Source organism: Mus pahari, chromosome 14, assembly GCF_900095145.1.
Source record: "Mus pahari chromosome 14, PAHARI_EIJ_v1.1, whole genome shotgun sequence".
Lineage (NCBI taxonomy): Eukaryota > Metazoa > Chordata > Mammalia > Rodentia > Muridae > Mus > Mus pahari.
The window spans coordinates 87746492-87757504 of NC_034603.1; the positions used below are offsets into that span (position 1 = coordinate 87746492).

The window sequence follows — 11013 nt, forward strand, 5'->3', positions numbered from 1 at the left end:
TGATTGTTTTGTTTTCCCATCACATTGACACTTTATTCAATAAGTAAAACTCATTAAAGTTCAGAGCTGTGCTGGAGGCCTCTGCTTGCCTGGTTTCTTGACATACTGATGCAGCTGGCAGCATGTTTTGCTATGAAAACTCAAACAGCTTGATAAAATAACGGCCAAGACCTCCATCGTAATCTGAGTCACAGCTCAGACAGGAGGAGAAGAAGAGACTCGGGCAGGGCCAAGCTGGGCAAAGACCTTGGGGTGTGTTTGTGTCAAGGAGACTGGCAGGGTGCACGTAGCCCATCAGCTGCCCCAGTCTACTGGGAGTCCCAAGATCTCTTCCCATCCAGCCCTAGCTGAGCAAAGCTGCTCTTCCAGAGCCATGTGGTTGGAGGAAGAAATAGCTGAGCAGCCAGTGGTCATGTCCAGATAATCTTTGGGGACAACTGCAGCAAGCTGTTCAGTCTCTTGTGTCTTCCTCCAATGAAGGCAGATAGTGTAGGAGGATGTGGGTCCTCTGGCGTCTTAGGGAAGGACCGCCATTTGGAAACTCCTTTATTCCCTAGAGGTAGGGATTATCATTCATCAGGAAAACAGTAGCCCAGCCCTAATGTGTTACGCTCCTGGGTAGAAACCAATTTAGGCTGGCATCTAGGAGTTCTGGCCAACTCACCACCTTGTCCTCACTCACTCTTCCCAGTAACAGCTCTGCACTCCCTGGGTGCTCCACAGCCAGGGGAGTAGACCAGCAGGGGCCAGTTCCAAGCAATCTGGATCATTTACATGTTTGTTGGCTCCGAGACTTGCTGCCCACTCTGTGGTATCACTGTGGTCCTCCCACGTGAAGCCGACCTGTGCTTCTGGGAGACTGTAACTTCAAACCACTTGGCTATCTCTAGCATGCTAATCCTGGAACTGGCACCAGCTATCAGGAGTGAAGAGGGCCATTTCAGGGGTAAGGATGCCCAAGACCTGCAGAGGGGAGCCAGGATTGGTGGACTTGGAACTACTTGAGCTGACGGGTGTGATGAACCCTGGCTTGTTCAGCTTGTTCCTTCCATATCCAGTCTGCTCATCCTCTTGGAGGGTCTTCCATGCCTCTTCTAGGAACCTCCTCTGGGGACTTCATTCCGGGCCATCCTTTCTGAAGCAACTTCCTGTGCTCCTGAGGTCCTTCTGTTCCCGGGCTCACCTCAGAGTCCCTCATGGCCATACGCTTCACTTACCACCGAGGTTCTTTGTGATGTGTTGTCTCACGGTGTCAGCAGCTCCTGTCCTCGGGGCCAACTCCATCCATGTAGCATCTCCACTCTCTAGAGATCAGAAAGCCATAACCAACCTTGGGCATATGCCTGCTCTGCAAATGGGATCCCTGGCTCCTCCCCTTCCTTCTTCTCCATTGTTCTTCCACTGGCTTTCAAGTCAGGACAGCCATGTCCACAGCATTGCAGATTGTGTTCAGCCTAAGCCCCTTTCCCAGGCAGGAGCAGGAGGCCTTGGAGGAGGAAGCCTACACCATTGACCTCAGGAAGCGCTCTCCATGCTCTGATCCACCTGTGCCTGCCCTGGGTGGCCAGAAACTGTCCTAGTCATGTTCTGGCTCCTGCACACACCACATGTCTCTTACATGTTACCCTCCTGTGTCCAGTATTTGAGCCACTGTTTGCTAAGTACGGGCAGGGAAGGTTCCTAGGCCACACACACCCCTGGTGTAGCATGGGCAGGCCAGTTGCTTGCCCCTAGGGTCTGGAGTTGCTTGCCCAGGCTTTTCTGAAGGTTGGAGCCTAAGCTCAACACTTCTCCTCAGGAAGGGCAAGTCCAGCAGCAGTCTTCCACCGTGAGTGCTGCACAAAAACAACTCCAATCTAGCACTTGGGAAGGTGAGTTATTGTCTCGAAGTTCAAGGCCAATACAGGTTATAGAGTGAGACTCTATTGGTGAACCTGGTACCAAAGAATAAGCAAGGTGGTCGGTACCTGTGGTGGCTGATTTTATGTTAACTTGACGTGAACTAGAGTCATCTGAGAAGCGTGATCCTCAGTTGAGAAAATGCCTCTGTAAGATCAGGCTGAGGGCAGGCCTGTAGGACATTGTCTTTCTTCCTCTTTATAATGTCTTTACATTTTATGTGTGTGGATGTTTTGCCTGCAAGCATGTCTGTGCATACATGCATTCTCCCAGTGCCTATAGAGGCCAGAAGAAGGCATCTGACCTCTGGAACTAGAGTTCCAGACAGATGTGAACTGCCCTGTGAGCTGCCTGCGTATGGTACTGGGAATCCAACCCGTGTCCTCTGGAAGAACAGTCAGTGCTTTTAACTGCTGAACCATCTCTCCAGCTTTGAAAAATCAATTAGTGAATGATGAGGGAGGGCCCAGCCGATTATGAGTGGGGCTATCCCTGGGCTGGTGGTCCTGGTTCTGTAAGAAAGCAGACTGAGGAAGCCTTGAGGGTAAGTGGCACCCCTCCATGGCCTCTGCATCAGCTTCCACCTCCGTGTCCCATTGGAGTTCCTGCCTTGGCTTTCTACAGCAGACCGTGACTCAGGATATGTAAACCAAATAAACCCTTTCCTCCCCAAGTCACTTTTGATCATGATGTCTCATCACAGTATTAGTGCCCTAAGACAGTTCCACATTCCACCCTTGAACGTTGATACATCTGGTCAGTAAAAGGACAGTTCCACTTGAGGAAGGTAGAAACGGGCCCTCTGCCCCATCTCGCAGGTTGTGAGACCCCACTGATTTTCCACTCGCAGTCTGTGCGCCACTCCTTTCTGTCGCCCACTCCTCGTCCCCCTCCTTGCCTCTGTCCCCGCCCCCATTGTAAATATAAAGCCTGGTTCGCAGACTTCAGCCGCTACTTTCTGCCTGCCCCTGCCACACAGCTCCATGGCCCGGTGTAGGACGCTGGTGGCCGCTGCCCTAGCACTGCTCCTGCCGCCAGCCCTCGCGTGGTACAAGCCCGCGGCGGGACCCCACCACTACTCGGTGGGCCGCGCCTCGGGGCTACTGTCGAGTTTCCACAGGTTCCCGTCCACACGACGCTCCGAGTCTTCAGCACTACGGGTGGGAACCGGACCTCTGAGCAACTTGGAGATACGCCCCAGCGTAAGGAGCCTTGTGAGTGCAAGCAGGCGATGGGTGGCGGGAGCTGGTGGGACAGGGGCGGGCCCTCAGCCTCCACCGCCTACCCAGGCCCTGTGTGTCAAAGATGTGACCCCGAACCTGCAGAGCTGCCAGCGGCAACTCAACAGCCCAGGGACTTTCCAGTGTAAAGCGGACGTCTTCTTGTCGCTGCAAGAGGCTGAATGCCAGAGCGCCTGAGCCCTGAACCCTAACCCTGCGGCCTGTGACTCCCCGCAACACCCATATGCCCAATCTTGCTTGAAGTAGCACAGATCCTCTGTGGCTTGGCTCCTGTGGCCCCTAGCTCCCGCCATGCTCCATAGCAAATGGCTAAATTAATAAAAAAGCAAAACTATCTCTGCTAAGGGTTGCTGGAGGAGATGGCGCAGAGACCCTGACAAGCGGGTGCCTGGCTGAACGGGTACCCGGGTGAGGATCGCTCGATTTCCCTTCTGTGCCCTGGCTGGCTCTTTTCCTCTTCTACAAAGCCAGAAAGGGGATAGACTCCAGAGTCTGAACAGGTGATTACCCCTACTTAAGTGTAGGCACTGTGCATAGATAGTTCTTGCGTGCCATTTAAAACAACCCCAGAGCATCCTCAGAGCCTGCTCCTCAGTCTTTCAGAGCCACCATGTCACCCCAGGCGAAGCCCCTCCCAAAGGTCGGAAAGGACATAGCTACTGTGTAACAATCACTGGGGTGTGCAGAGCCAGAGCAAGGGTGGAACTGCACAGGAGCCCTTGGATCCACCCACTGCGCTGGTAGACGCTTGGCCTGGCCCCACCCTTTCAGAGGGACAACAGGGCTCAGTGGCTTGCCTGGTCCACCCCTCACATGTTCTGGGCCACAGAGCCAAGTGGGCAGCAGACTTGAGTTCTGCCCCAGGTGTTTCTTTTGCCCCGCTTTCCCTCAGCCCAAGGCAGACACAGGTGTGAGGCAGGTGCCACCTGAGCACCTCATCTTCCTCTCTGTGGTGCCCTCATCAGCCACCCCTCAGCCAGGGGCCACAAGACCATGTCTGCCGGTATGGTGCCACACTGGGGATCAGCCCCTGGGTCCAGGCAGCAGCACACCCAGACGGCTTCCCTGACCTGAGACTGCTCAGGGCATTTCACAGCCCTGCGGCCCTAGTGTGGGTACTACCCATTCCTGGCAGGCATTAGGTAAGGAGAAAACTGCCGAGGACTGGCAAGGCTGGAGGTATGTGTGCCCCCTCTTCAGGTCTGAAACATTCACAAAGGTCCCCTGCCTCAAAGGGAGGAGACAGGGCAGGGTTATCAGCTTTAGCCTCTGACCCGGCATGGGACAGATTTCCACCAGAATCCGTGTTTGGGAGCTGGGCCTCACCATTCCTGTCAGTTGCTTCATCACTGAGCTAGTCTTCCCACAATCAACCACCAAGAGGCAGCTCTCGGGGCCTCAGCAACTGCTGGACTTCACCCACCAGGGTCCCCAGATGTGCATAAGCTGCCCAGCCCCCGGGCCTAGCAGCCCTCCCTTTCCTAAGAGCTCTTGCTGGGGGTGGAAGTGGGTGGGTTCCGTTTCTTCCCAGGGTCGGGAGCCCACAGAGCGCTTCCCGCAAGGCTTTATTCAGTTGAGCCACTGAGGTATAAGATGAGGACCAGGAAGTCTGTGCAGAGGACAGCCATGCTGGCCCAGCCGTCGGGGCAAGTGCATCTTCCAGGAGTCAGGAATGGGGTGCTAGAACGTGCCCCAAGGCAGAGGGTGCCCACGGGCAGGGTGGCCCAGGAACAGAGGTCCCCAAAGCCTCTGGACCTTTCCCCAAAGCTCGGTGGGCAGATGTACAGCTTCCAGTCAGGCAGGAGGGGATCCCCGGCCAAGACGGGGGCAGTGGCAGTTGGAACCCGTGGATGCCCGGGATACAGAGCGACACGCCTCCAGTCAGTCACAGGTGTGTCTGTCTGCTCGTCCTGCCCACGGGCTGCACCACTGGGCTAGCTACCCTCTCTGAGCTTCTCAGAGGGAAGGGCTGAGAGCCTGCTGCAAGGCTCCAAGGCGGGCAGCACCCTCAGCAAGGCTGGTTTCCTTTGGAATTGTGTGAGCTGACACCAAGACACATAAGCAGAGCCGGGCAGGAAGAGAAGAGGTGGCACAGGGCAAGGGCGTGAACGACCTCTCCGGGTCAGACGCTAGTCAATCTCCCCTCCAGGCCGTGCCTCCTGCTGCTTCGTGGCCTCCAGAAAGGCTAATTCCTTGGCTTCCTTCTTCTGATTCCGTGCCTCGTACTCTAACCTGAGGCCAGACGGGTGTGGGCTGGATCTCTCCAATACGGGGAGTTGCCCACTGCCAACCCAGCCAGGGGGGGAGGGGTAGCAGAGGGGAGGGGACACACCTGTTCTTGATGATCCTTTGCACAATCAGGTCTGTAGTGAGGTCACTGCCACTGTCAATCTGACAGAAAATGCCTCTTCTCTTGGGCTCCTGGAGGCCTCAATGGGAAGAGAAGTGGGAGATGAGAGGTCTCCTGACCACAGAGACACCCCCAGCTGGCCCGCCACCCACGGGAGACCAACACCAGGAAGGATGGTTGTGCCTACTTCCCAGAGGCAGCCCAGGGCCCAGGCAACCCACCTGGTAGGGGTCAGACCCATCCCTGTCGGGTACAATCTCTGTCTTCCCATGACACACCAGGTCCACCTGGAAAGGGTGCAAGGTCAGACTTCCTGAGTCGCCATGCCACCACTGACAGCCACCTAGGGCTAGTCCAGACCCAAGAAAGCTGGCCCAGGCCGAAGCAGGCAACAGCCTCCAGGAACATTAGCATCATGTTCTGCTCAAGAGAACTCTGAGTGAAGCCTCCTCACCTTGAAGTGATTCAGGAGCTCCGCCGTGACGGAGTAGGGTGCCCCGATCACCACTTCTGAAACATACTGCGGAAACAGTCAGTGAAGCGACTCACTCAGTCCTCATCCCTGGCAAGCTAGAGGGCTAGAGGGTGGCAGAGGAGGCCAGGGGAGCCAGCAGGGCAGAGCGGCACGACCAGGGCCAGTGGGCAAAGGGGACCCTCAGACTCCTTCAGCAGGGGAAAGAAGCTGCACCCAATAGGGCCCAGCCGCCCGGCCCTGACTCCCAGTCACTTACCCGGCAGGCCAGCACACTGAGAGTCCGCTCGTGCAGGTTCATGATGGGGTAGTTCTTGCCCTTGTACCGGTTTACTTCCTAAGGCAAGTGAGTTTGGCTCAGCTGGAGGACCTCAAATGAATGGTGCCTTCCCTCCCAGCTGGCCGTCGTGGGCAGAAGCTGGGAAAAGTGCCCCCTCTCATAGGAAAACCCTAGGCAGGGCTGTCCCGGACTCCAGAAGAGAGCCAAGCTTGCCTTCACAGGCACCTGGAGCCTCCTCAGTCATTCAGAGGCCACCTGTGCCCAACACTGACCCCAGCAAGGCCCCTGAGGGACCCCATGGCCCATCAGCTGATGGGGTGCTGAGAAGCAAGCAAGGAGGAAGGAGGGCAGAGACCTGGTCAAAGTGCAGGCCGGCGATGACGTAGGGCCTCTTGGCTAGCTTGTGCACCTCCTGTAGGAAGTCCACGTGCCCGATGTCTACACCCAGATTAAGAAGCAGTAACTAGAGGTGGTGTATGGCGGTGTCCCTTGTAAACCCAGTGCTTGCATGGCGGAGGCAGGGGTATTGCAAGTTCTAGGTCAGCCTGGACTACACAGGAAAATTCTGTCTCAAGAGAGCAAGACTTGGGGTTGTAGTTCAGCAGGAGATCACTTGCCTCGGATACGCAGAGCCTTGTGTTCCATCCCCAACCCCATGGATGAAGAAGAGGAAAACAGCCAGGGTAACAGCAATGGGCTAGTAAGGGAGGGGCTTTGTCCCCAACAGCTGGCACCCAAGGGACCCCTTGCCATTCTCCCTGATGAGGGTCGCACCCACTATAACCCAGCTCAACCCTGGAGCCTTGGAGTCTATGGGTCCCACTCTGGGGCATGACTCTGGGGCAGCAGAGGATACGGAACAGGTCAAAGGCCCCAGCCACATAGATGACCGTCTCCCCGGGCTGGGGCTCCTTCCCAGAAGCAAACTGGATGATCTTCTGGGATGTCTGTAGAAACTGGGACACCCCTGTCCAGGGGCTCTGCCCCCCAGGGCACTGTTAGTCAAGAGAAGGAACCAGTCAGTGGTAGAGGCCTCTATGTGTGCCCCTCACCCAGCACCCTCCCCTTGGTCGTTCTTCTGAGCCCAGGGCTCCCTGTGCCCCTGTCGTAGGTGTGGGTGATGGGAGTTGTGTAGAGTATTTCAGGCTGGACTCCCCCCAACCCCAGCCTGTGAATAACCCAGCAGCACAGCTGGGGGCTGTGTCCAGGCAGGCACTTGGGGCAGGGGCAGGGACACACCATGGTAAGGCCACGCAGGACCACTGTAGCTAGCAGGACTGTGGCTCCACCCGGTGGCCACAGAAGATACTGCAGTCAACACCAGCTCTGCCTGGCAACACATCACCAGGAGCAGGCGGCGCAGAGCCCAGTGGCCGGCAGACACAGCCCTCTGGGGGACCCGGCACCCTGAGGCCACCATCTGGTCACCTGGGAGGAGACTTCTGAGGAAAGTGTGTCCCCGGCAGGTGTCGGGTGAGGGGGCTACAAAGGGAGAGAGGGCCAGGCCATTTGGTTAGATGCCACCTGTAGGCAGGCAGTCCTTGCTCCTCCTCCAAGAAGTGGCTGCTGGGACTGGCCACCTCTTGCCTGTCCTCCCTCCCAGCATCCACTATCTGGCCAAGCCTGATGGTCAGTACCTGGTCAGCACTGGGAAAGAGAGGGAGGAGGGCAGACACTGAAGCTTTGGGCCAGCCTTTCCCCATGGGACGCCTAACGGGTGGGTGGGTGGGTGGGTGGGAGTGTCAGCTGCATTTCCAGAGTGGCCTCAGCGAGCCAGGCTGTACTCACCTTTCCAAAACTGTCAGCATATTCCCGGTACTCAGAGGACATCTCCTGCACACAAGGGCAAGAAACTAAGGGACCTTGCCCTCCTGACTGCCAACCCTGGGACCAGCACACCATGGCCCCGGAGCCCTCTAAGCGGGTGGTCGGAGGGAGAGACAGGATAAACCCGAGGGTGGCTAGGTGGTGCCCCCCCCCCCGCGTCCTTAGCCCAGGGACTGTACCCCAGACCCCATCCCTTTGGACTCACCTGGCTGCTATGGTGGGCCTTGGTCACCAGCAGCATGCGACCCACGAGGTCTGTGGTGGACACACCCTGGGTGCGTTTGCACTCTCTGGGACAGAGGTAAGGTGAAGGTTTTCATCCAGGACACACTCCTGGGGCTCTGCTATAGGCAGAAGCCACCTGAGGGACACAACCCTAACCCAGGACCACCCACGACAGAAAGCCAGACTGGGGCAGGAGCAATGGGCTCCCTCAACTGTACAACGTAACTCCAGGGAGTAGGCAGGTCACACTGAGGACACAACAGTTCTGGCCCCATTCCAACGCTGTTCCCTCTGGCCTCTATTACAGGCAGGCCCAAACCCTGATGTGCATTCCTGGCCGCTCTGTCCCTATAGGAACCACTGGCCACAGCTGGCTCTTTAAATTACAGTTAATTAAAATAAAAAGGCAGCTCTCCAGGGGCACCTGACACAGAGTCTACAGATGTCCTACAAACGGTGCGGTGCAGTGCTGATCGAGAATGCTGCCATCTGGCAGAGCTCTGCCCGGTAGCACCGTAGAGGCCCTGGGGTTGGCCACACAAAGCATGCTGTCCCGCACATTCCACACCTGACCGAGGGCCCAAATGCCTTGCAGGGTATGTCAATACAGCAACAACATAGGAGAGCTAGGAAGGGGGTCTCCTCTTGAGCCCCACTCCCTGGACCTACCTGTACCTCCCAGCCTGCTTCACTTCCTCATAGGTATCTCGGCCATCTACTGTCAGTGTGATGTCATCTAGAGGTGACATGTACACAAAAAAAGGATTTGTTTCTGTTTTGTTGTTATTTTGAGAGGGGGCGTGGCATGTCTTGCTAGGTAGCCCAGGGTGACCTGGAACTCCTTTTGGAACAAGGCTTCTCTGGTTAACCTTGGCAGTTCTGGAACTTACTTTATTTATAGACCGGGATGGCCTTGAACTCAGAAATCTCCCTGCCTCTGCCTCCCAAGTGCTGGAATTAAAGGTGTGCCCCGCCACTGCCCAGCTAATCCAGAACACTTAATGTCCCGTTTTAGCCTCCTCAGTACTAGTGCTAAAATGATAGTTATGTGTCCTCAGACTAGGCTCATAAACAGGGATTTATTTATTTATTTATTTATTTACTTTTTGGCTTTTCGAGAAAGGGTTTCTCTATATAGCCCTCAAACTAAGAAGTCCGTCCGCCTGCCTCTGCCTCCCAAGTGCTGGAATTAAAGGTGTGCGCCACCGCTGCCTGGCTTAAAATTTTTTTTGTTTTAGATTTTTTTTAAATTCATTTATTTCATGTATGTGGGTACACCATTGCTGTCTTCAGACACACCAGAAGAGGGCATTGGATCCCCATTATACATGGTTGTGAGCCACCATGTGGTTGCTGGGATTTGAACTCAGGACCTCTGTGCTCTTAACTGCTGAGCCATCTCTCCAGCATAAACAGGGTTTCTTAACTCAGAGCCCCCAGGGGCCCCTTTCCCTTTGCCACTGCTCTGGGGATGGTCCCAGAGTTTCCTTGCATGTGCATAGGATGAGCTAAGATGAGAAGCCCATTGTCTCTGTCACTAGGTCAGCAGGGCCGACTGCCCAGCCCCCACCTCAGACCCTGCCCACTCACTGCCGTGAACACAGAAGTCACAGTTGTGCTTGTCCAGTGTCTCCAGGGTGGTGACGTAGGGAGCAGCGGGCACCACCTCATCCACCCACTTGATGGCCTGGACCATCTTGTACCTCTCCTCCTGGGTAAACACGGGGGGGCCCTTATGCTTGGCAATCTCCTCTAGGGACAGAGAAAAGGACGAGACAAGGTAAGTGATGTCCAAGTCTTCAGGAGCCTGGGTCTCAAGGCTGCACAGTGTGCAAATGCTGTGCCCACAAGGCAGGACCCTGTGCCAACAGCACTGTCCTCTGGCCAGCGCATGTGCTCCGTGTGTCCGCTGGTTAACTAACAAGAGGGTCTGGGGTAGAGGCAGACAGTACAGCTGTCCAGTGTTGCCACAGCTCTCTAGAGCTGGGACCAGGCGATGTTACTTTCTAAGCTCCCTGAGTCACCACTGTGCTCTGGGGAAGGACACAAGAACCATTCTGCCTACCCCACTATCCCACCCCAGGCCCTGCAGGCTTAATCCACTGGAGTGAGTCTCAGGTGCAGTGGCCCCCACCTTACCGTCAGTATGTACACCCACGATGAGGTAGTCCCCCATGGCCCGTGCCTGGCGTAGCTGGTTGGAGTGACCGTAATGCACCATGTCATAGCTGTGAGGATAGAAAGGGTGGTCAGGTCCTGTACTGATCTAGTCAGGAAACTGAGGGTCTTGTGTGGGGTACAGCATTGCTCCGTGAGAGGCCCCCACCAGGGCTCCTAGTCCAGATCCCGGAGTGTTGGGCTTACAGCAGGGAAGTCGGTTCTCAGTCGTCCATACCCTAGGTACTGGATCTAGGGCAGAACCCTAACCCTAACCCTAACCAGGTCTATCAAGAGTGGCAAATTCAGGTACAAGGCCTGGCTGGTGAGCTCCCAAGACAGCTGATCACTGGCATATGCTTAACCATTTCCCACGTCTTAGACTGTCTTTGCCCTGTTGGTACCTCCTCCTATGGACAGGCATTTCAAGCTGATTCTGTTCTTTCTCTCTCTCTCTCTTTTTTTTTTTAAGACAATAAGGTCTCATGTAGCCCAAGCTGGCCTCAAACTCACTATGAAGCCAAGGACGACCTTCAACTCTTTGTTGTTGTTGTTGTTGTTG

General features: G+C 55.8%; 2 protein-coding genes across 8 annotated transcripts in view; one reads left to right on the forward strand and one right to left on the reverse strand.

Annotated features, from left to right (window-relative positions):
- Positions 1-2854: 2854 nt before the first annotated feature.
- Positions 2855-3482, forward strand: Npb (neuropeptide B). 3 transcript variants are annotated; one of them, XM_021213961.1, is made up of 2 exons: positions 2855-3113; positions 3189-3482. In XM_021213961.1, exons 1-2 carry the CDS (start codon positions 2883-2885, stop codon positions 3315-3317), a joined length of 360 nt encoding a protein of 119 aa, XP_021069620.1. In that variant the 5' UTR covers positions 2855-2882; the 3' UTR covers positions 3318-3482. The 3 variants fall into 3 exon arrangements, with proteins under 3 accessions (XP_021069620.1, XP_021069622.1, XP_021069621.1); XM_021213963.1 differs by having other exon boundaries at positions 3225-3473; XM_021213962.1 differs by having other exon boundaries at positions 2855-3101; positions 3189-3473.
- Positions 3483-4688: 1206 nt separating this feature from the next.
- The window catches only part of Pcyt2 (phosphate cytidylyltransferase 2, ethanolamine), a 7879-nt gene continuing 1554 nt past the window's right edge, over positions 4689-11013 (reverse strand). Inside the window, exons 2-14 of one of the 5 annotated variants that reach the window (XM_021211934.2) lie at positions 10434-10522; positions 9885-10046; positions 8964-9030; positions 8275-8359; positions 8031-8075; positions 7671-7724; positions 7099-7237; positions 6598-6680; positions 6222-6299; positions 5945-6010; positions 5712-5777; positions 5473-5561; positions 4689-5372 (exon numbers count right to left, since the gene is read on the reverse strand). In XM_021211934.2, coding sequence (XP_021067593.1) covers positions 5270-5372; positions 5473-5561; positions 5712-5777; positions 5945-6010; positions 6222-6299; positions 6598-6680; positions 7099-7237; positions 7671-7724; positions 8031-8075; positions 8275-8359; positions 8964-9030; positions 9885-10046; positions 10434-10522 — 1126 coding nt within the window. In that variant the 3' untranslated portion in view covers positions 4689-5269. Of the gene's footprint in view, positions 5373-5472; positions 5570-5711; positions 5778-5944; positions 6011-6221; positions 6300-6597; positions 6681-7098; positions 7238-7670; positions 7725-8030; positions 8076-8274; positions 8360-8963; positions 9031-9884; positions 10047-10433; positions 10523-11013 lie in introns of those variants that run through there. The other 4 variants (XM_029546429.1, XM_021211936.2, XM_029546430.1 and 1 more) reach the window with 4 other exon arrangements.

Bases quoted from the DNA above. Each gene is read 5' to 3' on its own strand.
- Npb (XM_021213961.1), top strand. From the start codon at position 2,883: ATGGCCCGGTGTAGGACGCTGGTGGCCGCTGCCCTAGCACTGCTCCTG. The intron at 3,114-3,188 runs GTGAGTGCAAGC...CCGCCTACCCAG, and splicing joins GCCCCAGCGTAAGGAGCCTT to GCCCTGTGTGTCAAAGATGT.